This window comes from Prinia subflava, chromosome 8 (assembly GCF_021018805.1).
Source record: "Prinia subflava isolate CZ2003 ecotype Zambia chromosome 8, Cam_Psub_1.2, whole genome shotgun sequence".
Classification (NCBI taxonomy): domain Eukaryota; kingdom Metazoa; phylum Chordata; class Aves; order Passeriformes; family Cisticolidae; genus Prinia; species Prinia subflava.
Window position 1 is genome coordinate 8,559,057 of NC_086254.1, and position 25,665 is coordinate 8,584,721.

At 48.6% G+C, this 25,665-nt stretch overlaps 1 protein-coding gene across 1 annotated transcript in view; it reads left to right on the forward strand.

Annotated features, from left to right (window-relative positions):
- Nucleotides 1–1,113: 1,113 nt before the first annotated feature.
- YPEL2 (yippee like 2) overlaps nucleotides 1,114–25,665 on the forward strand; it is a 32,172-nt gene continuing 7,620 nt past the window's right edge. The window contains exons 1-2 of the mRNA XM_063402808.1: nucleotides 1,114–1,206; nucleotides 12,310–12,623. Of these exons, the coding sequence (XP_063258878.1) occupies nucleotides 12,507–12,623 (117 nt within the window). The 5' untranslated portion in view covers nucleotides 1,114–1,206; nucleotides 12,310–12,506. The remainder of the gene's footprint in view (nucleotides 1,207–12,309; nucleotides 12,624–25,665) is intronic.

A 25,665-nucleotide genomic window follows, 5' to 3' on the forward strand; every position in this document is an offset into this window, starting at 1 on the left:
GAAAAATTCATGGCAGGGGCTGGGATGGAGATTTCCGGGAGAAATATGGAATATCCTCATTTTTGCAATTAGCCCAGTGACATTTTGGAGAAGCTGGGTTGGTATTGGTGGATTTAGGGATTAATAGTGGTGGATTTGGGGGTTAATATTTTTGAATTTAGGGGTTAATATTGGTGGATTTGGGGGCTAATAGTGGTGGATTTAGAGGGGTGATATTGGTGAATTTTGGGGTTAGTACTGCTGGATTTTGCGGGTTAATAGTGGTGGATTTTGGTGTTAGTACTGGTGCATTTTAGGGGCTATATTGGTGAATTTTGGGGTTAATAGTGGTGGAATTGGAGGGGTAATATTGCTGAATTTTGGGGATTAATATTGGTGAATTTGGGGGTTAATAACGGTGGATTTGGGGGCTCTATATTGGTGAATTTTGGGGTTAGTACTGCTGGATTTTGGGGATTAATATTGGTGGATTTTGGTGTTAGTACTGGTGCATTTTAAGGGCTACATTGGTGAATTTTGGGGTTAATAATGGTGGATTTGGGGGCTATATTGGTGAATTTGGGGGTTAATAGTGGTGGATTTGGGGGCTATATTGGTGAATTCTGTGCTCTGCCGCTGCTCCCCCAACCCCAGCGCCCACCCCACGCACCAGACACCGCTAATTACCGCCGTTCATCAACACGCGCTAATTACCTGCGCGGGGAAAGACGGAAATACCGCACAACCACGGGAAAATGACCACAGCCGCCCCCTTTTCCCTGCGCCGTGTCCCCAAAACCCGGGACCCCGGGGACCCCCGGGGCCGCGCAGCCCCCGCGCACCCTGCGCGCGTCCCCGCGGGCGGGCGCGGCGCCTTTAAGAGCCCGCGCCGCGTTTGTTGTGCGGCCGCGCGAGCCGCGCTCCCATTGGCTGCCGCCGCCGCAGCCGCTGCGTGCGGGCCCGCCGGTGCGCGCGGGCAGGGGCGGGAGCGCCGCGCTGCGCCGCGCTCTGAATGGCTCGGCGAAAATGGGCTGCGGCCCGCGTTGGCCAATCCGCGGCGTGTTGCTATGTGCCGGCGGGCGCTGATTCGTTAGGGGAGGTGTCGCTCAGCGCCGGCAGGGTATAAGGGGAGGGAGCAGGCGGCGGGCGGGGGAGGCGCTGTGGGCTGTGTGCGCGTCGGCGGCCGCCGCGCTCGGTCCGCGCCGGGACGCGCTCGGTGCGGCCGCGGTGAGTGAGGGCGGCACGGAGAGCGTGAGGGCGTGAGGGGCGAGCGGCCGCCGAGGAGAAACGTCCCGGCCCGAGCGCGGCGGGGCCGGGGCTGGGCGGCCGCGCGCAGCTGCGCCACAGCCGCGTCTGTGTCCGTGTGTCCCCGTGTCCCCCCGCCTCCACCTCCCCGCGGAGCCGGGGAGCATCCCCGGGGGGCTCCGTCGGGGCCGGTAGAGGAGGAGGGGGAGCCCTCGGTGCTGGCGGTGGGAGAGCCGGGCTGGGCGAGCGGCGGCCTTTGTGTGCGCGGCCGGGCGAGGGGATGGAGGCGGGGGGCAACAGGTCCGGCCCGGAGGGGTTCGGTGCCACCGACCCGCGGATCAGCGAGGGAACGCCGGGGGAGGAGGAGGAGGAGGAGGAGGAGGAGCAGGGATGGTCCTTCCTCGCCACCCGTCTCTCTGTGGCGATGAACGCACCGTAAATCCTGACCCCGCAGGTGGCACAGGGTGTGCGGGGGGCTCGGGCAGTGACCCCGCGCAGCTGCAGCATCTTCCCCCGGGGGCTCCGGGGCAGCAGCTCCGTTTGCCAGCAGCGCTGCGAGTCCCTGGAGCCCCGGCAGAGCCCAGCTGCGGCTCTGTTAAGAGCCCGGGGGCACACAGGGATTGCGGGGCGCCCTGGGGATGCCCCTCCCAGGGCAGCTGTGGCACACGGAGCACCGAAAGCGGGCGCGGGGTAGCTCAGCTGCTCGGTGTTGTTGCTGTCGCCTCTGATAAGGGTGTAGCAGCTTCCTCTTCTGCAGAGCTCCGCCGAGGGCGAAACGCTAACGGGGTTCTGCATCTCCATAGAAACTTCTGGGTTTGAGCCAGAAAAGCCGGAGAAGTTCGAGGTGACAGAAGTAGCCGTGGGTCCATAGCTTCGGGTCTTAATGCTGATTTTTGAAGTCAAGCCGATTTGAAATGCTCCTGTTTAAAATGTGGTTTTAACCGAGTAGGAATAAAAGAAGTGGAATCCTTGCAGCCTTACCCTACAATTTACTAGAGTGGCTCTGTCCTCACCTTTTTCTGTCGTAGAAAACAGCCGGAGGAAGGCCTGTCAGACCAGTGTTCCTCGGGTGCAGCTGGGCAAGGGCGGGACAGCCCAGCACCTGCCTTCCTGCCCTGCCTTCCCCTGCCTTCCTCAGGGCCTGCTCCCTGCTCCAGATAAGGATTTTTCCTAATGCGTTTACGGTTACTTAAAGCTGGGCAGTGCAGGGAGGCCTGTGCTGAGTGAGAGGGTTGTAAACAAGCAGATAGCGAGGGAGCTTGCCTTGTAATCCGTGAGAGGATTCTGCCTGGAAAGGATGTGTTTTGTGACTTCATCCTCGCAGAGCACTCCCACTGATTTTGTTCAAGATCTCATCGTGTTGGATCCACGCCTCTGGTTCCTTGTAAACATTGTTTGCTGTGTAAGGGCAGTGCTGGAACAGGGAATTGGGATGTTCTCCTTTTCTCCCTGGATCCCTGGTTGTTGTTTCCTGCTGAAAGGCCCTGTAAAAATGAGGTCTGTGCTTTGAAGCTGAGGTTGGGGATACTGTAGGGAGGGCAGAGATGTTGTTTTCATCTGATGGAGATGTCCAATGCTTCTCTTATTTATTTATTATTTTAGTTTTCTTTGCAGGTGTCTCTTTCCCAGTGCCAGGATTGGAATAACTGGCTAAACAGTCCTTGATCTCCCTCGTGTCTTCTGGATCCATAGATTCTGAATAAATGATTTCCTTTCCTTGCTGCTTGGTGTGTGCAGTTGAGTCAGGGTTGTGTTGAAGAAGGCAGCATCCCTACCTGTAAATCCACATTCCCTCAAAGGCTCCTTGACTCATGGACTGAGTACCTGTTGCCGAGAGAGAGAGAATTTAATTAAGGAACTGGTCACTCTGGTGTAGGTCCTGGCTGGCAGTTTAGAAAGTTGAGACCTCTTTCATTTGGTGTGGTACTACAAAAGCATTGCAGAGGAGTAAAAAAACATTGATTTCTTGTTCTTGCATCACGGCCTTGCCTTTGCCCCTGTGTGTGGAAGGAAAGACACCAATAAAGCCAGGCTTTCATTGGGCTTTGGTCATTAACTGGCAGAGCTTTGTTTGCTTGAGCTTAAGCAGAGTCTTTATTAGAGGTCAGCTGTGGAGTACTGGAGCACAGGGATCACAGAGCCGAGTCAGGAATGGGGAAATGGAGATTTCAGTTCCCTGGGCTGTTTTGAAGCTGATCAGGATGTCCAAGATGTAGCAGAGTGTGTTTATTGCTTGGAAACCAGGATGCACAGCTGCCTTTTTCCACTCCTTGACAGAGAGACCTGTAAGTTGGTCCTGCAGGATGTTCCTTCTTCTCTGTGCCTGTTTATTTGTAGGTCTTGTCTTTTAGATCCAATCACAGTAACTGATGGCTAAGGACAGGTTTCCTTTTCCTTCCAGAAGCCAAGGGGAGTCCATGGAAGAGATTGTTCTGACTCAAAGATTTTTTATGTCTTTAGTACAGATCTTTAGCTGGTAAATCATTGTCTGTTGGCCGTGTGATGCTGGTTGAGAATATGGGTGTCCTACCTTTGTCTTTTTGGGGAGAATAAGAAGAAGTTTTCCAGGAGTGCTGTGCTCTGGACCTGAATCCTGTTCCCTGTAGCCCCCCTTGGTCCCTGATCTTCACCTCCCTGGATTCTGGCAGTCTGTTATCTCTGAGTCTGATTTCTGCCATGTCATTTTACCTTTTTGTCCCCGTTTGTCAGGGCCTGTGGCTGTCCTGCACCCCATCAGCTGAGTGCTCCTGATTCCTGTTTTTCTTTACATCCCTTTACTGCACAGCCCCATCTCCCAGGCCTGCCTGGGAGCGTTTCCACCCCGCTCTGGTCTCCGGAAGCGTCACTGGACTGGCCAAGCCACTTAAGGCTGCAGGAAATAACATAATTAATGAGACTTAGTTCTCCCACATCTTGTACCTGACAATCTCAAGTCACTTGACAATGCTAATTAAAGCTAATCACGCGCCTCTGTTTTTAGTAAATAGCTATTATCCCTGCTTCACTCTTGCTTTAACAAATGATAGTGCCAGGCACTGTGAGTCACTGAAGTTATGGGAATGCAACCTGGTGGAGCTGCCTTCCGGTCTCCTCACCTCTAGAGATTGGTTTTTTACACCTGCTCAGGTGCTGGTGGAGAATATTAAAATGTGAGATGTTTTGCTGACTCACAAAAATACATCACTTTTTAGACTCCTTTTTTTTTTTTTTGCCACCGTCCTGATTTGTACAGAATGAAAACTCCCGCAGGCCAGCAAAGGCTACTAAAAGTTCCAAAAGCTGAGGATGCTTTGAATTTGCCCTTCAGAGAAGTTCTTGATCTGCTGAGAGGGAAGGCAGAGTGGTGTCACCTCTCTTATTTCACATTGGCACCACGAGGACAAAACGTAGCGTGGTGTGACCTGGGCATTGCCCAGCCCAGCCACGGAGCTCCAGAAGAAACCTCTGAGATTTCACTGATGAAATATGGCTGGAGCAAGATGTTACTAAAAACAGACTGTCAGCATCACAAAACAAACAAACAAAAAAGATGGGGTTAATTATTAACTGTGGGGAAATAAGAAATCTTCATGAGAATCCCAGGAACTCCCAGCTCAAACGTGCGTCAGTTCTTTCACAGAACTGTGCGAGGTGAGTCAGTTCACCTGCCTTGGCAGGCTGGAGAGGATATCCAGGAGGAACTAATGACAAAACCTGGCAAGGCAACAGCTGACTTGACCTTCTTAAACTAGATTCAGTTATAAAGTATCTGTCATGTGGAGATCCAAGCTCTAAATCCTCACCTGACTTTGCCCCCTTGACACACAGCACTGTTTAAGGGAATGAGGAGGGTTGTGGCTGAAGTGCCACAGAGTTTGTCCCTTGTTAATGCAGGAACTGTTGCATTAAGAGTGTTTCTGGCAGAGGTGGGTCAGAATTCACCATCAAAAGAACCAAATGGATCAGGGTAGAAAATAAAGTCACTGCCTGTCCTGGGACAGATGAGCTGCTGGGCAGAGCAAGGCTGGGCTAAAGATGTTCCTGGGAAGAACCCTCTGAGCAGGTGGGGTTTGTGGGCAGGTGAAAACTTGGGAATTTGGCAAGGGGAGCTTGTAGTAGTGAGTCATGACAGGCAGCTCTAGCAGACACTTCTTTAATGTCTTTGAGGATATTGGAATGATGCTTGCACTAGATAAATGTTCTCACTGTGTTCCCTGGCTTTATCAGGGAGAAATGGATGATCCATCCAGCAGACCCAGGTAATTGAATCCTGGTCATACCTACATTTGCCAGAGAGGGAGATAATAAAGTGATCTGAGGAACACCACAGAAAATGCAGTGATAGGAGATTTATTTGGACAGCCAGACTGTTTTGCAATTAAAGCAAATCAAGCTGAGAAGCTGGGATGATGAAAAGCGTTTCCATTTTGTCAGTAAATGATCAGCTGGATGGGAAGAGCTTTTCCTTGCTGTCTTTAGTTCAGGTTGGTGCTGGAATAGCAAGGCAAGGGTCTTGTTTGGTTTTGTAGAATGCTCTGTGTGTGTGATACTGGCAAAGTCCTTGATCTGGGGCTCCAAATGTGACCTTCACCTTGAACGAGGCTTTGTCCAGCACAAGGGTGGATCTGAAACGAGGAGCTGCAGCTCAGCTGATTCATCTGCAGGACTCTTTTACCCCTTCCCGGGGCTGCTAGCGCTGTGCAAAATGCAAAGGAGGAAATGGAGTCACTTGTGTGTTAAATTAGCCCAGCTTGCAGCTTTTATTTGTGGCACGAGTGGGATTTGCTGGTGGGAGCAGACGGAAGCAGCGCCTCATTGGGAACGCGCTGCTCCTCCAGGCGACTTCTCCCGCTGTGTTTGGTACCTCTGGAGTGGCCTCTGCTGGAATTGGGCCCTGGCTTTGGCTGGAGGGACCTGAAGGTGGCCAGCTCACAGCTCTAATCTCGCCCTGCTGCTCCTTATCAGCGGCACAGGCTCTTCTGCATTGCAAAGATATTGCTGCCAGGCAACTCGGGAGAGTGGGAAGAGAATTCAGCCAGAGGTGTCAGTCATTCCTCGGAGAGGCTGAATCTTGCAGTCCCTGCTCGTGTGGTTTCAGAGACAGGCCTGGAAAAAGTAATAAATTATAATCTTTCATAATACCTTTAAATAAAAAAAGGTTTAAAGAAACGTTCTGTAATAAACCATTGAGGCAGGTGATGTCTGCCCTAGCTTGTCCCGTGCCTTTTTGAGATGAAATTGTAAAGGAAAGGCTTTGATTAAAATATCCAGAATTGTTTCCATTCCCTGCTTCCCAGTGCTGTCTGATGGTGCTTTGGGTCATGGGGAGAGATGAGCGAGCAGTTCTGACACTGAATGATCCAAGCCTAGCTTTAGGCTGTAAAGAAACTCAGGATATGTAAAGAACCATTTAAAGAATTTTAATATTAATAAATTTAATGGGTTTTTACTGGGTTACAGTGACAAAGCTACACAGGCTTAAAATCCAAACCTGAAGTGAGTTTTAAAATTTGCTCTTTGTTCCTTTCAAGATTCTGATTTTCCTGTAGTTTCCAGGTGACCTTTAGAGGAAGCCTGTCCATCAGAGACACCACAGGGGGGGTTTGTTGTGGGGTGCTGTATCTATTTTTGATGAGAAGAATTACAGACATGGAGCTATGATCTTAAAGAGGAAGAGAAGCCACCAAACCCCAGCCTTTCGAAGATGATTAATGTAATCAGGCTGGCAGTGGTGCCGGGGTTGGTGCCGGGAGCTGTTCAGCAGGATAACGCCGGGGTTTTTCCTGCCAGGCTGGCTGTGGAATGTGGAGCACGGCAGGTGCAGCAGGGCTGGCATCCTGCCCGTCTCGGGCTCCCTGTGGCCGGCTGGAGAGGCTGGGATTGCCTCCTGCTGCAGCTCTTCCTGAGGCCCTCTAGCGGTTTCCTGGCAGGTGTCTGGAATGCTGCTTGCCATCAGCATCATCACCTCCCTCCTTTCCTCCATCCCTCCATCCCTCCTTCCCTCCTTCCCTCCTTCCCTCCTTCCCTCCATCCCTCCACCCCTCCACCCCTCCACCCCTCCACCCCTCCACCCCTCCACCCCTCCACCCCTCCATCCCTCCATCCCTCCTTCCCTCCTTCCCTCCTTCCCTCCATCCCCTTCATCCCCTCCATCCCCTCCATCCCTCCTTCCCTCCCCTTTTCCCCAAAACCATTAAGTGCTTCCTCACAGCCATGACAAGATGAAGTCACTTCCTAGGAGGCACCCAGAGGAGGAAAAGGGGTAAAATATTATTATTTGTGTTGTAATTGTGTCCGTGCAGCTGATAAAAGTCAGTGCAGAGGGTTCCTGCTGGCTGCTTTCCACATTTTCTCATGTTCTTTTCCTGCTTCCAGGGTTTGGGGGATGAGCTGAGGTGTTAGAGAAGGACACTCAGGGATCAGCGGTGCTGCTGAGCTCTTTGCAGTGTCACCTTAGCCAGGGTTTGAAATTGGTGCATTTCAGAAACCTGATGCTGAAGGAGTGAAGCACATTGTGTTCGCCCATCTGCTGTTTCAGCTCCGTTCTTGGCTTTCCCTTGTGTTGTTCCCTGGTTAAATTCAGGATGCTCATCCTTCCACAAGGTACATCCTACCCTCCCGCCTTCAGCTGATCTGGTTCATCTTTCCCAGAGCTGTGGATCTCCAGAAGTGCCCCAGACCAGGATATTTTGTCACCATCAGAGCATAAAATGCTCCTTTAGCAGTGCCAGGTGTCTCTGAGGGTCCTAACTCTGATAACTTCTGTTCCATAGGGAAGCAGAACAGGGCATCAAACCCCAACTCCAGTTAGAGACCAGCCTTCCTCCTTCAAGCTGCTTTAAGGAACATTAAAGCAGTTTTTGTCAAGAAAACTCTGGTAAGTGGCTGAACTTACCTTGGGAATTTTCTTGGAATCCTGCTCAGGGCCTGGAGCAATCCAGGCTGCCACAGACACAGAAAACTCCAAACCCAATTCCTGTTTTGTTTTCCTTGCACTGGGGATCATCACATCTCAAACTCTTTCTATTTTAATGAGACCCACCAAAGGAGAAAGGTTGGGTTTCCAAATATCTGGGTTATTTCAGAGCTGCTGCAAACAGCTTTCTAGAGCATTTGCTATATTCTAACAATATCACAAGCTGAAGTTTATCTTTAAAATCGAATAATCCATAAAACAAACTCTCAGACCCAACAAACCTGTTGTTTGTCCTGCCACAGCGAACATTTGCATCTGAGCTGCATTGCAAATGGATTTTATTCAAAATTAGGCTTGTGTGTGATGGTTTTGTTCTCTGGCATATGGACTTGTACATGCAGTGGCCTTGTCTGGCAAGTGCTTGGCACAGACTTCCTCCCTTTTTTTGTGTTTCCTGACAGCTTCATGTGGAAAGTGGGTGTTGGACACCCACAGGTGGAGGGTGGATTCTGAACCAAAAAATTGCCCAAATGGCAAAATGTGCGTGGTGATTTTTCCATTAGGAAGCTGCTATGTGCTCAAAACTCAGCAGGGTGAAGCAGGACAGCCCAACACACCCAAAACATTCAGCTGATTCTGTCACTGATAACCCACAATAAATGATGTTGGAAGCTTTTTCTTTGGATTTCCTCCCTTTTGTCTAAATCAGCTTTCTGACTTGTGCATTAATTAATAGGCACAAATTTCTTTTCCATTGAATTGAGTGAGTGCATCCCAGAGATAAATTTCTCTTGAATGAGAAAAGAAAAATAATGGATGATGCTGTTGGTGACAGATACTCATTTCTCTGACAGCTCTGGGCACGATGATAAAGTGAACAAACCTTCTTTTGTTCTGTTCTAAAGTGAGTGGAATGACTCCACTGCTGCCCACTGCCTGTGCTGCTGATGAACATGAACTCATCATCCCGAAAACCAGAGGCACAGCCCAAATTCATCCTCCTGCCTTTGTTCTGCAGCAGAACAAATGCACTGTTAGCTGGTAATTGTCTCTTAATTCAAATGTCGCTGTCATTAGGACATGAAAAATCCAAGGGGTTGGGGTTTGCATTGCTGGGAGCCACTAAATACATTTTAAAATTATATTCAGGACAGAAATTGGTCCTTACAAGCTGCTGGCTGTGCTTGTAGCGTATCAGAATCCATTTCCTGTAGGTTTTCCCTCCTCTCCCACACTTGGATGAGGACAGAGCTCTTGGTAGACAATGCACATGTGATCAGACTGTGTGAAAGTGGTGTCTTGATAAATTACAGCTGCCATAGCTGAGCTTATCTGAAGTTTTTATTCAAGGCCTTTTCTTAGCAAGGCTTCCCACCAAGATCTTGGCTCACAAATCTTTATTCTCTGCCCTGTCTGAAGCAGAGAGATCGAGTTTGCCTTCTCAGCACAGCCCTGAGAACAGGAATTGCAGTTCCTCTGATATCATCTCGCCTGAATATTTTTTTTTGTCTGCTATAAAAGGTCAGATGTTTTTTGCTGATGTTCAGTATGTTATGAGGTCAAATAAATGAATGCTCATGAACTGCTTTTGCAGAAAGCTGTGTGCAGCAGATAATTCCTGTGTGTGTTCATTGCTCTGTCAGATAAATGCAGCTGTAGTATTTCCTGGTTTATTCATTGTTCTGGAGCATTGATGCTTAGCAGGTCTGGACAGGAGGGTCAGCAAACAACAAATTAAAGGATTGCTGTGATATTGTTGTGGTTGGGCTTTATTTATCTCTCCACTGGGCTCTGGGGGTGCCTGTGGATTATCTCCTCCAGCTAATCAGGAAAGGAAGGTTTGGCAAGGCAGGATGGAAGTGGTAGAAATGTTGATTGATTATTTTACTGATCCGTGCTGAAGTGAAGCTGAGAGGGGATCACACCAATCATTACAAATCAAGTCTAAGGGTTGGACACAGTCTGGATTCTCATTCAGGAATCAGGTGAAGTGATTGCCACTCCTTCCTTGTGCTTTTCTCCAGGTTCTCTGTGCAAGGGAATATCTCCAGACACTGCCTTGGCACCCAGTTGTGTTTAGCCCCAGGAAGGGCACACTTGTCTCTTGCTTCCCTGCACTTGGAGGCTCACACATTCCAGGTTCTGGGATAAAACACATCAGCTGTGCAGTCAGGGCCCTGGAATTTGGGGATGGGTTTGTATCAGCAGAAAATGAGGATTCTGCTTTGGTTTACATCTGATTTCTGCCTCATGCAAATTTAGGCTGCAGTCCTTGAGTGCTTCTCACCTTGGGAAAACAGTGCTGACTAAAGCAAAACTCAGTTCTGACAAGATTCTGGTGCACACAGAGAACTGGGGCAGGATACAGGTGAAGACTGATTTATCTTCCTTCTCTGATAAATATAAAAGGCAAATCTTGCTGAAATCCAGAGCTGCAGCTGTGGAACAACCAGTGCCCAGTTAGCAACTGGCCAGGTAAATTCCTGGCCCCATTTGAACTGGACAAGAGAGGGGTGAGCTTCTCCCAAGCTGGGAAATGAACCCTTCTGTGTCAGGATGGCTCCTGCTTAGCTGTGACTGAACCTTTAATTGGAAAAGGTTGATCTGATCAGTTGATATTTGCAAAGAGCTTTAGGAATGAGCACTGCTGTGGAAGTGCTGATGTTGTGATCATGATAGATACGCTTTATCAGCAGTTTGCCTGATGAGCAAGATGCTTTTTTCCCATTTGACAGTGAGGGAGCTGCCTCCTGGAGAGCAGAAGAAAAATATTTCTGAAAAAAAGGGGGAAAATGAGTATCCTGTTGTTTTACTGGATTCTGCCTCTCGTTGAGCACTGTGTGTGGTCATGGTCCAGACAGAGAGGGACTAATTACAGGAGCAGGGAGGGACAGGACAAGGGGAATGGCTTCACATGGACAGAGAGGAGGTTTGGGGTCGGTATCACCAAAAAATCTCCCTGTGAGGGTGAGGAGGCCTGGCACAGGTGCCCAGAGCAGCTGGAGCTCCTCCATTCTTGGAATGTGTCCCCAATTCTTGGAAGTGTCCAAGGCCAGGCTGGACAAAGCTCTGAACACCCTGGGACAGTGGAAGTTGTCCCTACCCATGGCTTGGATACCTTGAATCTGCTTTGTCAACCATGACCAGACTCAGAGAAAGTGTTGGAGGCAGGGTTTTTGTGGATCCTAAGATGTTGTTTCTTGTTATCTTTATTTTGAGGGTGGGTGGTGGTGGTGGTAGTGGGGAACTTGGTGTTGTTCCATGTTTGACACAAAGTGCAGGCTCAGAAACAGAATCACATGTTTTATGGAAAGGAAAATCCTCCTGGGAGGAGCAGCCAGAGTTCATGATTAATTTGTAGAGTGTGCATGCAAACCATGGATCCGGGAGGGAGGGGAGCTGCTTCCTTTTTGCTTTTCCATCCTCAAAAGGAACACTTGTAGCTGGTAAGACTTTTATAGGTGTGGGATCTGAAAACTCCATTTCTGCCAACAAAAAGAGACCCAGACTTGAGCTGCCTTGCAGGTGCTGTCAGATGATGTTGGAGTGTAAAATGGTGTTTCCATCCTGAATAGGGTTTTTAACTGTCTCTTGCTATCAGGAGTAGTCTTCAGAGGCTGTGCCTTGCTTTGGCTGCTGTCAGATGTTCAGATAAAAAAAATAAAATACTGGAGTGCAGTTTATAGAGTAGCTGCTACCTTCAGAGCGTGCAGGATTTATAAAGGAGAGTGTAATGAAGGAATCCTGCATTTCCCATGTGGAAAGTAGGGCAGAATGAAGAGAAAAACTGGTTTGGTGACTCATGGCCGTAGCTGGTGGCTCAGAAAACCCAGGTCCAGCTCTCATTTTTCCTGTGGACTTCTGAGGTGTCACAGCAGTGAGTCACACAGGGGACAGCAGCCTCTGCTCCCCACTTTCTCCCCGGCTGGCAGAGCCCAGGGAGTTCCCAGAGGGGTTTGGGAGATCAGGCTTGATGGAAATCATCTTCACACCTCTGCAGTCATTTCCAGAGCTGGAAGAATGAGTGGAGATAACAGCAGCAGGGAGGTGTGAATAAATATCTGTGCTCCTGATCTAATCCCTGGCATCACTCCTGTCTCCTGCTCCTAAATCCAACCCTGCATCCCCCTGCGGGCTGGGACAGCGCTGTCACCTCTGCGAGCTGAGTGTTGTGTGTGTTTTCCACGCAGGTTTCTGTGAACTCCCTTGCTCCCTGTGCCCAGATCTCTTCCTGTGGAGCATCACCAGCGTGTGGAGCCTGCCCCACACACCCCTCCCCTGCCAAACCACGGCCTTTACCTGCGTGTTCCGGTGTTTCCCGTGCGACCCGTCCTGCGGGAGCGCCTCCTGGGCCACCCCCGAGTTCAGCCAGCGCTCCGTGGCTCCAATGGTGAAGATGACAAGGTCCAAGACTTTCCAGGCGTATCTGCCTTCGTGCCACAGGACCTACAGCTGCATCCACTGCAGGGCTCACCTGGCCAACCACGATGAGCTCATTTCCAAGGTAGGTGCTCTCTGGAGCAGATGGTTCCCTCGTGTTGCACATCGGTGGCTGTGGAAGTGCTTGGCCTTACCCAGCTGCCTTTTTCCTTGGAAAATGGGCTCTCAGCCCAAAGGATCTATTTGTGAGCTGCTGGTTTTGTTTTAGCTGCTTGGGGTCTTCACCATCCTCACAAATGCTGGGCCTGGTACTGATCTCTTCATTCTCATGACCAGGGAATGGCTGGAGCTGAGTCAGGGGAGGTTTAGTTGGATATCAGGAAAAGGTTTTCACCCCGAGGGTGGCTGAGCATTGAAAAGAGGCTCCCCAGGGTTTGGTCACAGCACCAAGTCTGTCTGAATTCAAGAAGCATTTGGACAAAGCTCTCAGGCACAGGGTGGGATTGTTGGGTGTCCTGTGCTGGAGTTGGACTCAATGATCCTCATGAGTCCCTTCCAGCTCTTGAGGGGTGTTAGGATAAGCTAAATCAAAACCTCTCAGAGCCAGTAAGGGTTTTGATGCAGAAGGAGCAGGCCAGTAAGAAGAGCTTGTTCTGAAGTGGGAAAAGGAACCTTTCCAGTGTCTGCTGGAGCCTGCAGTGCCTGGCTGTGGTCAGGCATCGAGTTCCCAGGTCTCGGCTGCCTTGGAATAACCGTCCCGTAAAGTTTATTCAGCTTATAAAATCTGTGTTCAGAAAAAACAGGCACAGCCAGAGATTTATGAGCTGAGCTGAGTGGAAACGGCGCTGTGAGCTCTGTGTGTGCAGCTTCTATTCAGGAATATTTCAGCTTCTTGAAGCAGCCTGGAAAGGCCGGGATCAGCAGGGACAGAGGGGCTGTGCCCATTGGAAAGGGGTTGGAAATGTAAATGCAGCAGCGTCTGTGCCCTGGAGGTGAAATTGCTTCACCTTTTGGGCCAGCTGGGTGACTCCAGGCTTCTGTCCCCAGTGGAAATGGGGCAGTGGCTCCCTGGATTTTGTGTTGGGACACAGAAGGTGCTTTACTGGCTGAGGAAAGAGGTTTGTTTTACTTGCTGTTTTTACAGTAGACTGGAGTCTGTGCTCTGCTTTTGTTTCTTGACACAGCTGGTCCCCAGCCAGGGGAAAACAAGGCTGTGCATTCCCAGTGCTTTCACCTTTGATGCTTCCTTCCCCTCCTTGTTCCGTGTCCATGCTCCAATGCAGCCAGCTTTGCAGGTTAAGTAGCTTCCAGCAGGGCAATGCCAGTGCTGCCAACTGCTTGGAATTTGAGTTTCTAGCCCAAGGCAGGCAGAAACTGCCCAGGAATGCTGACTGCTAAAATATGGACAGGAGAGGGAAAGGAGGGAAGCACAATGTGACTTTTGGAAGTGTTAACTCCAACGTGCTCTGGGATCTGCTCCTTCTAAAAGTTCATTTTAGACCACGGTGTAAATTAATAGTTGGGACCACATCGCTGGTGCAGCCACTAGCAGGCCATGGAATTTGAATGCAAAGGGTTTGGGGTTTCAGGGTTTTGTTTCTCAGGGTTGTAAACATGAATAAAAACACATTCTTTGTATAATTGGGAACCTTATAAAAGTAGTTGTGCAATCGTGGCTTGTACAAGTGGCTGTTTGACAGAACAGAAGGGCAGTCCCTGCCTCAAGGGGCTTCCAAACGTGGAGGAACTTTCCCAGGCAAACTTAAACAGTGGCATTTTTATCTGTTTGGGTTCAGTTTGCAGAAGGCCTCGGGGAGATGTTTCAGTTCTTTCATCACAGCCTTATGTTCACATCCCTGAACCAGGCACTGCAGTTGTGGTGCTCGTTTTCCACATGAAAACGTGGCAGAGGAAAAGGGAGATTCTGCAAAAGCAGGAGCGTTCCTCAGGCTGTGTGCAGCTCATCCTGAACCTGCCCGTGCCCCTCGGATCCAGACAGCCCAAATGACCCCATCCTTGGGAACATTTCCCACACAACAGGCTTTTATGTAACAGCAGGGCGCTGGTGATTTGCCTCCATGGAATTAATTCCTGCTCATTTTGCCCTGAGCTGTGCAGAGACCACAGCAGAGCTGGGCTGCTCTGCACTCCAGGAGCTTTTAGCTGCTTTGGATGCTCACAAGTTGCAGCACTGGCTTGAGCTGTTGGATGAAACACAACTGGAGCTGAATCCCAGCACTTTTCTGTGTCAGCCCATTCTTTCATTTCCTCTCCATCTCCCAAGTTTCCCCTCCCAGCCCTTCAGCACCAGTGTTAACTTAATTCTGGCTTCAAAGTGTTTTGCCAGCACCAGGTATCCAAAACTCTTTGACAAATATGCCTTGGCAGGGCAGTTTTTGCTCCCTTCTTCTCTACTTCAGGAAAACCTTGTGCTTTAAAAGGGGTAGAGGGTTTCTCAATAAACCATTGCTATTTAAAGAAAACAATCGATGCTGAGGCTTTTAAGAAAATCCAAAGCTGTTACATGAAGCCAGTTACCAAAATGTTGCTTACTTGGCCTTTTATCTCCTGCAGCCTCAGGGAGAAAGTGGTTTAGTGGGTCTGCTTTTGTAACAAGATCTAAATTGTAGGTTGGACTGTCTGGCCAAGAAAGGCCTTATTGACTTAGGAAATCTTAAGGTGATCAGATAAATTGGGTGGAGTGAGTAGTTTTCCTTTCTGTGTTCCTTTGGTGTCTGGCTTAGCATGAGTGGAGGTTCTTGTTCCCTTGGAGCAATGCATCATTTAAAAGGCTGTGCCAAATTTAGTACATACTCTTGTTTCACTGCTTTTTCCAGTGCCTAAGTGGGCTGAGACTTTGGGAACTCAACCCTGCCCTGCAACAGATTCCTGTGTGACCTTGAGGAAGTCACTGGATGTCTTTGTTCTTCCTTTTCCCCACCTGAAGTGCTGCTGCTTTGTCCAGTCTGGAAGATTTTGGAGCAGGTCCTGTCTGCTCCTCCAAATTAGTACAGGGTGTCCCAATCCTCTTTGATTTTAATGTGAAAACAAAATCACCGTGCCAGGCAACCATACTTAAAAAGCATATTTCAATGCCAAAAAATAAGTGAAAGGTACTTCTTGTTACAGGCACGACATCCCATGGCTTTTAGAATGTTTAAGAAAAATACATATTCCATAATCAATGTCTCCAGGAAGGAGACACGGGAGTTTTTCTTGACAAATGTGCCTTTTACATCACTTTCTAGTGGGGCCTGAGGGGAACAGCCAACAAAATAGACATTTAACAGGGTAAAGTTAAACAAGTTTCTCAAACTGGCAGGGGTGGTGCTGATTTCTACCTACTCTGAGCTATTCCAACTCTTTCTGCTGGAATCCACATGAACTTGGTGCCCTTAAAGGAGGATAGGAACAGGAGCAGAAAGATCCAGGCCAAAGATGCCACTTGGGTGCTGATTTTTTGTGCTATGTGAGCAGTAATTCAGCAGAAATGTCCCTGATTATGGAAATATGTGGAGAATGTCTTGTGGGCGTCCTGCAGTTTCTTTTTTTTCCGTGAATTACTGTGATCCAACTGCTGAACATTACTCGGTGATGTATCCTCTGAAGTTAGCCCGAGGCTTGCCGGGGAAATTTAATGTTTTCCTTTGATGTCTGCATGGAACCTCAGCTGAACATGAATGGGAAAATCTTCAGCACAAAAGGCTGCAGCTCCTCCAGCGCTGAGAATTTAGGAAAAATCGAGAGGACTCCTGTGTGTGCCTGACTTTCTCATTTGGGGTTGGGTTGTTAATGAGCGAGCACTTAGAAGCTCTTTTTGATCTTCTCAGTCGGGTGTTGGGAGGTTTATCAGGAAAATTCCCTCCCAGTCCTTGTGGCCTCTTCAGCAGCTCTTGGTGAGATTTATGGCTCGCTGAAAGCGTCAAACTTTGCTCAGCTTTGGAGGATCTGAAAAGGATTTGAGGCTTTGGAGCTCCCTCAGAAGCTGTGGATGAATTCAGCTGCCTGGGAGCTTTTCATGCACCACCTACAGGTGGAAGGAGCAGCAGTTGTTGGATTTTTGGTTTGGCTCTTTGCTTTTCTTTCCTTTTTCTTTCTTTCAAGGCAGTGTTTAATGTTCTTTAGGGCTTTACTTCTCAGGAGCCAGCTGAGATTCATAGTTCAGTTCACTTTGAAGATGTGAAGTTATTTGCTGGGTGGGGGCAACATGGACACAAGGTAGAACAATAAATTTAAAATTACAACGTGGTAATCTTTAACCTAATGGAAAAAGAGGCATTTAATAAGTGTCTAGGCCATGTCTGATGAAAATCCTGCATTTCCATCATAGGAAAAAACAGTGTATGAGGTGAGATGAGTATTCCCTTCTCAAGGGTAAAGTTCTTATTTTTCATTACACAGATTTTGTTCTTGCTTTGAAGTAGATCTTGTTCCTTCCCAAATATGAATTTAAGTTCCCAGCTCCACAGTAATGAACTCTTAAGGCCAGGAGGAGCCATCACATCCTCACTCCTGACCTCCTCTGGGGCACGGGCCAGTGGATTTCCCCAGGATTGCAGCAATGCTTTCAGGAAAAGCATTTAGTCTCCACTTAAAGACTTCAAGAGGGAAATTCACTGCTCCCCTTGGTCATTTTTTTCCAGTGGTTAATCATCCTTACTATTAAAAATCAGAGACTTTGAATTTAGATTTGTCTGACTTGTGCTTCCCGTCATTGGCCATTATTTCTTTTTTTTTTTTTTGCTAATAAAATACATCTCTAGCCCCTACTCTCCTCCATATAAAAGATCTGCAGTAACAAAATTCACTCTTGATCCAGACTAAAAAGATTCAGCTCTGTCATGGTGCAATCTGATTTTTTCCAGTTTCACCTAATTTTTGTGGTTCTCTTCTACGTTTTTAGCATTTCAATATCTTTTTGAGAGGTGGAAACAGAGCTGGTCTCATTGTTGCAGCCTCACACTCTGCAGCAGCATCTTTTCAGCTCACACATTTCATAATTGTATCAGTCTCACTGGCTCAGCGCTGCACAGAAATCTCCTGTTCATTTATTTGCTGTGAGCTCTTCATGCACCAGATTTATCAATTTCATGCACATTTCTAGAAGCTGTCCAGTAGCTTTTGGATCCTGCTTTCCAGCTCTTGTTCCCTAATGAATTTGCCACTTCCAGGCATTATTCAGAGCTTGCTCTTAATTGCAAGAATTAGAGTTCAAGCACTAAGTGATAAACAGCAAAGCAGCTCCGGGAAAAGTCATTAGGAGTTTTTTAGCTTCCCATTTCTCTGCTGTGAACGTGAGGAGGGAAGGCACCTTGTAATTCTTGGCTTCCATGAAGTTTAAAATTAAATGCAGAGAGGATTTCGGTGCTCAGGAGAACAATGTGTGATCAGAGCTGTTCAATGGCCCTTTTCCTGCAGCCTCCAGCAGGAGATGCAGCCTTGATTCGACCTTTGCAGCCAAATCCACCCCCAGAACCCTTTCCAGGTTTGCAGGGAGGAGGGCAGCAGGGTCTGGGGTTGTTATTTGAGTCTCTCAGCTCCGTGTTTGGGAGGGAATAAACAAACCACGAGTGCCCTTTGCAGGGAAACGTCAGGATGTGAAATCCGAGCTGGGTAATGAGACTTTGTGGTGCTCGTTCCATAATGCAGCCACCTAAATTAGATCCTTCTGTCCTGTGGAATTGCTTCCTCTGGGATTTACCCTACAAGTGTTCCCTCAGATCCTGCTGTCCATAATGGGATTGAAGATCAGGTTGTTTTATTTAGTCAGGATATGGTTGTTTAATAGAACAAGCCCAAGGTAATTTGTATCTCCTTGCATAATTGTGTTTATACAGCAATTAACTGCTGTGTGATTTTTAAAATATTTCATTCTTTTCCAAAAAAAAAAAAAAAGAAGGAAAAAGGTAATAAATCACAAGAGTTTAGAATTCCCTGTCAAGGAGGAGGAACAGGGTAAAAATGGATTTTTCTAATCCATCACTTTCTTCAAGGAAACAGCTCTCCTTTCATCTGCTGCTTCCTCTGCCTTAGAATTGATGACCTGGGCATAAATAAAATATTGTTCCCATTTATTATCCAGGGAGCTGCCAGGGACGAAGGACAGTTGAATCATCAGGGTTTTTGCTGCAACTGCTGCAAATCCTGAACAACTGGAGCTCGGAGCTGGTGAGGTCTGAGCCCTCCTGGGAGTTTGAGCTGTTGGCCCTTGCAGCTGGAAAAGGAGGGAATTCCAGCAGCATCCAGGGCTTGCTCCTGGGAGGAGCTGCCCTGAGAATTCCCATTGCAGGTGTGTGGTTTTAATCTGATTTATCCTTGTTAGAGCAGGAACAACACAGAGCTCTGGTTTAATGTGTAATTTAATCACACAAAAATATGGGGGTGATGCAGGGGGGCTTTTCCCACCTGCTGCCTTTGGGGAGAGGAGTCTCTGAGGATAATTTCTATTTTAGAGTAGCAGGAAATGCTGTCTGAGGGCTTTAGGGGAGCTGTTGTGTCTGGCAGGCAGCAGCACATCCCTGCAGGAGTCTCCTCTTGGAATGGGCAAGGACTGGAGCTCAGGCAGACGAGGAAACTCCACCCAGAGTCTCCTCTTCTAAAATGCACAATGGGAATCACAACTGGCAGCATAAGGAGCAATAACAAAGGTAGAAACTGGTGCTGGATACCTGGAACTGGGAGATTTCCAGTGATCCCTATCAGGGCAGTGATTGCCATGGAAAAAATGAGTTAAAATCTCATTCCAGCTCAGCTCTGAGGACACATCCTCAGCAATAAAATAAATTCCACTACCAAAACTTCTTTTGACAAGACACAACAATTTAGGTGATGGATTCATAAATGAATGAGAACTTTAATAAATGATGAAATTCTCAGCCATGAGGTGTTTGTTGACTTCCCTGCAGTGGATTTTCCCCAGGGACACAGGGGAGCTGCTGGCCTGGACAGATTCTGCTTTTGCTGAGAAGCAAGTCTGCCCTCAGTGTCAGCATTGCTGCTATTATGGGCTGCATTAATGGCAAACAGTGCTCCACTGATACGTGGACACTCACTATTATGCTGCTAATTAAATAACTTGTTGCATTAGCAGTTTCCATCTTCCATCCCAGCTCTGTGTTTATCTCCAAAACCCATGCAGCAGCAATAATTAATGTGGAAATAAAGGGCTTTTTTTTCTTCCCCTGCCACTGGTTTTTCAAATGACTGGATTGTTGCAAGGAACAACAAAAAAGTGGGGGATAAAACCCACAGCAAAAATTGCATTTTTCATCCCTGTCTAAACAGAAAGGGCTTCATTGCCACTTTCTGTGGTTTTTCACAGCAAATAACAAAATTCCTTGTGGATGCCAAGTGTCAATGGTGACTGAAGTGCCAGAGGTGCCAAACACATCCCAGTTCCCAACTCCAGCTCTGGGAATGCTGGTGCCTGTTGGGAATGAGGCCGTGGAAGTGCAGTGCCCCTGCTCTCCTGGGATTCACCAGCACACAGAGATTCATCTCTGCCTCCCAAAGCTGCTCTGCCCTTCTCTGCCCCTAAATAAACTGGAGTAATTGCTTTTAAAAGTAAACACTCCATCTGCTCTTTCTCCCCACAGTATTTCCATCCTTTTTCATCTTAAAGGCAAGTTTTGAAGCACAACAGCAGCAGCAGCCAGAGACTGTGGAAATCACAAGAGAAGCCCCAAAATATTGTGAAGTTTTATAGAAGTAATAAATCTGAAGTAATTTTTTTTAATTTGCCTTCAGTAGTTTATGCCCTTAGCATTTGCATTTTGAAACTTCACTTTGAAGTCTGTGAGCTGGAAACTCATTTAAAAATAAATAAGAACAGAGTCCAGGAGCCCAGGGCTTCAGGAAGGAGAGGGAATAGCACAGGGCTTGTGATAACACGAGGAAAATTCAGTGTTGGGATTGAAATGAGTCAGGACAGCCTGGCAGGCACGTGAGGGCCAAGGGGACAGAGCAGTTTCAACAGTTTTGTGAATTTTGACATTTTTATGGAGTTTGGCTCAGGATTTAGCTCACCAGAGCAGTGTCTTAATCTGTGTTAGGAATCCAAGTGCTCGAGGAAAAGCCACTCCCTCGATTTTAGGCAATTTGTATTTCCCTGAGTGCTGCTCTTCATTAATTGCAGAGCCTCAGAGGAGATTCTCTTGCTCCCTTCTGCAACTGCAAAATAAAATTTCCCCTCTGAGAGAAATCCCCTGCCCCCTCTGGGTGTGGATTAATAACTGGGAATGTGCCCCTGGATCCTGACCCATTGAAATCCCTGCATGAAGCCCCACGTGCCTGTTGGTTTTCCATCTTCCTGGGCAGCAGTGACATTCCAGGGATGATGCTGGGTGTCCACTGTGGTTCGTGATACTTCAGCATTTTTGGGAAATCTTGTGAAAATGAGGATTTTTCTTGGCTCCAGCACCCAGAAACTTGAGAGGATGAGAGAATCTCCCTTTGAAAACCAAACCAAACTGGACCAAAAAAGTCCTTATTGAAAAGAATTTTAAAATGAGCCATTCCTTAAATTTGCCTGAGGGTTTTAGGGAGCAGGAGGTTGTTGTGTGGCACTGGGATTTCAGAGCACAAGGATTCTTGTAGGTTGGAGTAGGGCTGGGGGTTGGATCAACACCTGAGACGCAGAATAAAAAATTGCAGTGATACTCCTATCAGAATAAAACCAAACAAAAGGCCTTTCATCTGTGCACCTTCCTGCTCACAGGCTGCATAACCTGAGCCACAAAATCTGGAGCTGTTCTGGGCATGGAATGCAGCAAATCCTGGTTATTCCCTGTGTCTTTGCACAGCAGCATAATGCAGGGGAATAAAGGCCATGCTGAATTAATTGAATTATTTCAGAGATGAGTTTGGTCCACTAATTCCGTATCGACTTTGGGCTTTAAATAGCATTAAGGACCCGTGGTAAAACTCAATTAAAACCCAGGAATGCAGCTGGAGCTGGGTAAGGTCACATCTGTGCACGAGGTGGAATAATGGAACCTGTTCCCCTGACGTGGCTCCGTGTCTGGTGTAATCGGAGCAAAATTGAATCTGTTTAATCTGATGGTGGCCTGGCCCTTGTGTGAGGGAGAGCAAGGTGGAATTAATGAACCCTGAGGAGTCTCTGCAGGCTGTGTGGGTACAGGGATAAAGAATTGAACTCCTGCTCCCCTGGGAAACGCTGGAGTGTGGTGTGAGGGGATGGGTGGGATGGCTGGTGCTGGGCAGAGCCTGCAATCTGCAGCGGGGATTGTCAGAGGGTTTATTTTACAGTTTTCTCCCTGAGAAAACTCTCAAAGTGACTCCTCTGTGTGTGGAGACACATTCTGGGGCTCATTTTTTAATCAAATTAAATCAAATCGGGCTTGAAAGGTGCCAGGAAGGCCGAGCTTTGTGTGGGATGTTAGAAAGCAGCAGGTGGGGATTGGGATTCAGTGTGTGAGCACAAGGAAACCTGGGCTTTGGGGCACACCTTGGTACTCAGACTCGTGTCAGGTTATATTGACACATTTTATCTTCCTTAAAGGTCTGCTCTCCCTGTTCAAGCTGTATTTTATGAGGACACCTCATCCTTGAATGGTTAAGGGTTAAATCAGCAGTGGGAACAGATAAATCTGACAGTCAGTGCTGTGCTGTGGCTGCAGTAACTCAGACCCAGGAGCTGGGAAATCAGTGATCCCAGACCTCTCTGGAGAGCTCCTGCTGTGGATTTCTCAGGCACAGATTCAGTGCCCAGGGGTTTGTAACATCCCTGCCCCGTGGGGATATCACAGGGAATGTTTCCCTTTTGGAAAATCCTGGTTTGTGCTGACACTGCCCAGGATGTGCCACAGCCTGAGAGCCCCATTTGCATTCCTGCAGTGGGAATTATTTCAGGAGCAGAGCATGAAGGGGCACACGCTGTTCCCTTTCCCTCCTGGACCTCTTTGGGACCCGTTGCCTTTTCATTTCTGTTTTATTGGATTGTTCAAAGGCTGCCAGCTGGATGTGGGTACGTGGGGGTTTTCTCTGCTGCAGTCTGCAGGGAACAAGCATCACTGTGGAGCCATTTAGCCCTGGCAACTGCTTCCTCTTTTTCCAGATGATTCCAGCAGCTCTTTTTGTGTTCAGCCCATTGTCAAACACCATCACAAAGACTTGGGGTGTTAATCCTGTCCTCTGTTCAGAGAGTGGAACTGCTGAGTGGGCTGTGCTGTGAGTGAGGAGCTGTAGGTGCAGGGGGAAGCAGGATGGCATTTTCAGAGTTTGTGCCTTTCCCTGGCATCTCTGATGGAATTTCAGGATTCCCTCCTGTGTCTCCAGCAGCCAGCAGAGAGGGGAATGTGCCAGAGCAAAGGTCTGGAGGTGGAACAGGGGGCAGGCAGGAGTGGTGGAGAGGCAGAGCCCTTCCCTGAGCCACGCTCAGAGCTGCGGGATCAGCACTTGGGGCTGAGAGCAGAACATAACAAATGGATTTACCCAGTAGAACAAATGGATTTACCCAAACAGCTCCCAAGGTCGTGGCTGCTGAATGGAGCAGGATTCGTGGTCCTGCAGGCTGGGCCCATGCCAGGTGCACCCAGAGGAGCTGGATGTGGGTGCAGCTGCACCTGTGAAACCCCCAGTGCCTCTCTGCAGCCCCAGCCTCTCACCAGAGCCGCAGCTCTGCCCTCTGCCAGCACCTTTAGAGAACTCCCCGCTGCCAGGGCTTGTGTGTGCCCCACACTGACCACAAAGCACTCCCTGGGATTGTTCTTTAACTGCCTAGCAGGGTAAAGAGGGAAAAGCCATTTCCCTCAAACCCACCCCTGCAAAACATCTGTTTTTTAAAACACCGATTTCACAGCTCTAATTCAGGATCAGCACAGCTGAGGGGGCCTGCAGTGGCTGCAAATTGGGTGGCAGGAGCTTCTTAAAGCAGAGCAGCTGCCAAAGCATCTCAACATGGAGCTGCTGCCACGAGGAGGGAGAGGATCGCTCCAAACTGCTGACTCCGGGCTCGTGGCTGCCCACCTGGACACTCCAGCCAGCATTCCTCGGGCCCTGCAGCTTTGGGATGCCTCTCCTGAGCACCCAGGAGTGGGGAGGGCTCCTGAGCTGAGGGGCAGGAGGAATGAGCTGTTGTGAGCTCCAATCCCAACAGCTCAGGCTGATTTTTGGAGGGCTCAGACAGGCTGGGGAGGGAGGGCTGTGCTGCTGGCACATCCAGATGTGTTTCCAGCCAGACACCGAGCACTGGCAGTGCAAGGGAAAATATGTGCTTGGGCTTCCAGTAGGAAACAACAACAGAAAGATCCTTTCCATTTCTTTCAGCTGGAAAGTGATGCCAGGAGCTGTTACTTCAGGGAGTCTGGATTTCTGTGGGAGGGGGATTGAAATGCACCTTTGAAAGTGTATCAGGAAAATCTGCACAGAAAAAATGCAGAGCACAGAAAGTAGGTCTGGCTGCTGGCTGTCACTTCAGTGAAAATCAAGTGTGCTGTGGAAATCTTTGCGTGTCTCTTAAAAAAACAAACAAAGCAACAAAAACAAACACAAGAGCATCTGCTTGTGTATAAATATACCTGGGGTTTTTTCTGATTTTGTAGTTCTCATTACAGCATATGCCAGTTTTTTCTGGCATGCCAGAAGAGCAGGAACATCTCCAGGAAATGCTCAGGTTACAACACCCAGATAAAAGCTGCCTGTGCCACCTTTGTAAAGACACAGCCAGTTTAGTCTGGGAGAGTCAAATGCACTGGGGAACTTGTGGTTACCAGACTTCTCTCCCTTCTTTTTATGTGTTTTGCCAAATCCTTTGCTGGCTGGAGGGTGACTACTGAGACAGCACTGAAAGCTGAGCCATGGTTTGTTGAAAACTTCTGCTTGGGCAGGGGATAAATAATGTGATTTTTTTTTTCCAGTGACCACCCTTAGATACCCTCAAGCAGTGGTTTGAGCTGGGAGGAAGGGCAGGCACCTCTGGAAGGATGCTCCTGTCCCTGGGAGTGCCACAGTGTCCAGTGAGCCCCAGCACAGCTGGTGGGGCTGCGTTTGTTGTTTATTAAAGACAGACCTTTGTAGAGCAGGAACAGAAAATCCTATTTCTGTACCAATAAAAACTCTGCTCCCATCGTTGCTGTTATTGGCAAGCTCAGTCACTTTGGTGTTTACAGAGAAGTATTTACTGGGAAGGACTGGATGGTGAGAAAGTTTCATCTGCTTTCATTTCGCTCTGGTGGCACACACGTTGCTGTGGGGTTTTGTGTTTCATCCCAGTCCTGCAGCAGGCACAGGCAGTGCCCAGGTGTGGCCTGGCCCCTCCTTTCTGGCCAGGGAATTGTCATTTGTGTTCCCACTTTGCCCCCAGGTCCCTGGGGTGGTGCAGGGTGTGTTTGGGGGCAGCCAGGCTGGTTTGGTGTGGGCTATGACAGCAGCAGGAACTCCGAGCTGGAGTGCTGCAGAGGGATTAGAAGAAGCTTCTCTAATAAATGCAATTACACAAACACGCTTGAACCATGTGTCCTATTTAATTCCTCCCCAGGAAAGTTCCTCAGGGCACTGCTTTTGTCTGAGTCAGAGATATCCCTGGCACCCTCGGGCAGGGTGCCTCGGGCATCCCCTCTGGCTCTTCTGTGCCCTGGGTGGCAACTAATATTGGGCTTCAGACTCCTCTGAAGAGCAGTTATCCCTCCAGGAGCCAGGAATTCCGTGCCAGGCAGGGATTTCATAGCTGGCAGAGCCCTTGCTGCCGTGCAGACCTCACAGGCAGCTGGCACTGCTGGCCGTGGCTCCCTGCCCGGGTGCCCCGGGGCATTTTTGCCCTCTGAGGTGCCCGTGCTCTGTGGGAAGGATCCTTTTGCAATTGGGGATCTTCCCAAGGATCTGTCAGGGCTTTGAGTGCCTCTGCACCAGGCAGGAATTGATGGAAGGGGACAACCCAAGGAGGGCAGGGATCCCCAGAGATTGTTGTATGTGATGTGGGGTTGTTGTTAACCAAAGAAATCACCATTGTTAGAGGGCCCGGAGGTAAAACGTGAATGTTTCTCTTTTCCCTCAAAATTCCGTCCCTCCCTTTTAAGGGTTTTTGGTCTGAAATCAGCTGAGGATTTAAGAAAACCACTCAGCATTCCAAGGTTCCTGGTGAGGTGCAAAGCAAAGGATTAAATGGTGCAGAAAAGCTGCTTTTTGCCTTCCCCAGCCCCTGCCCCTCG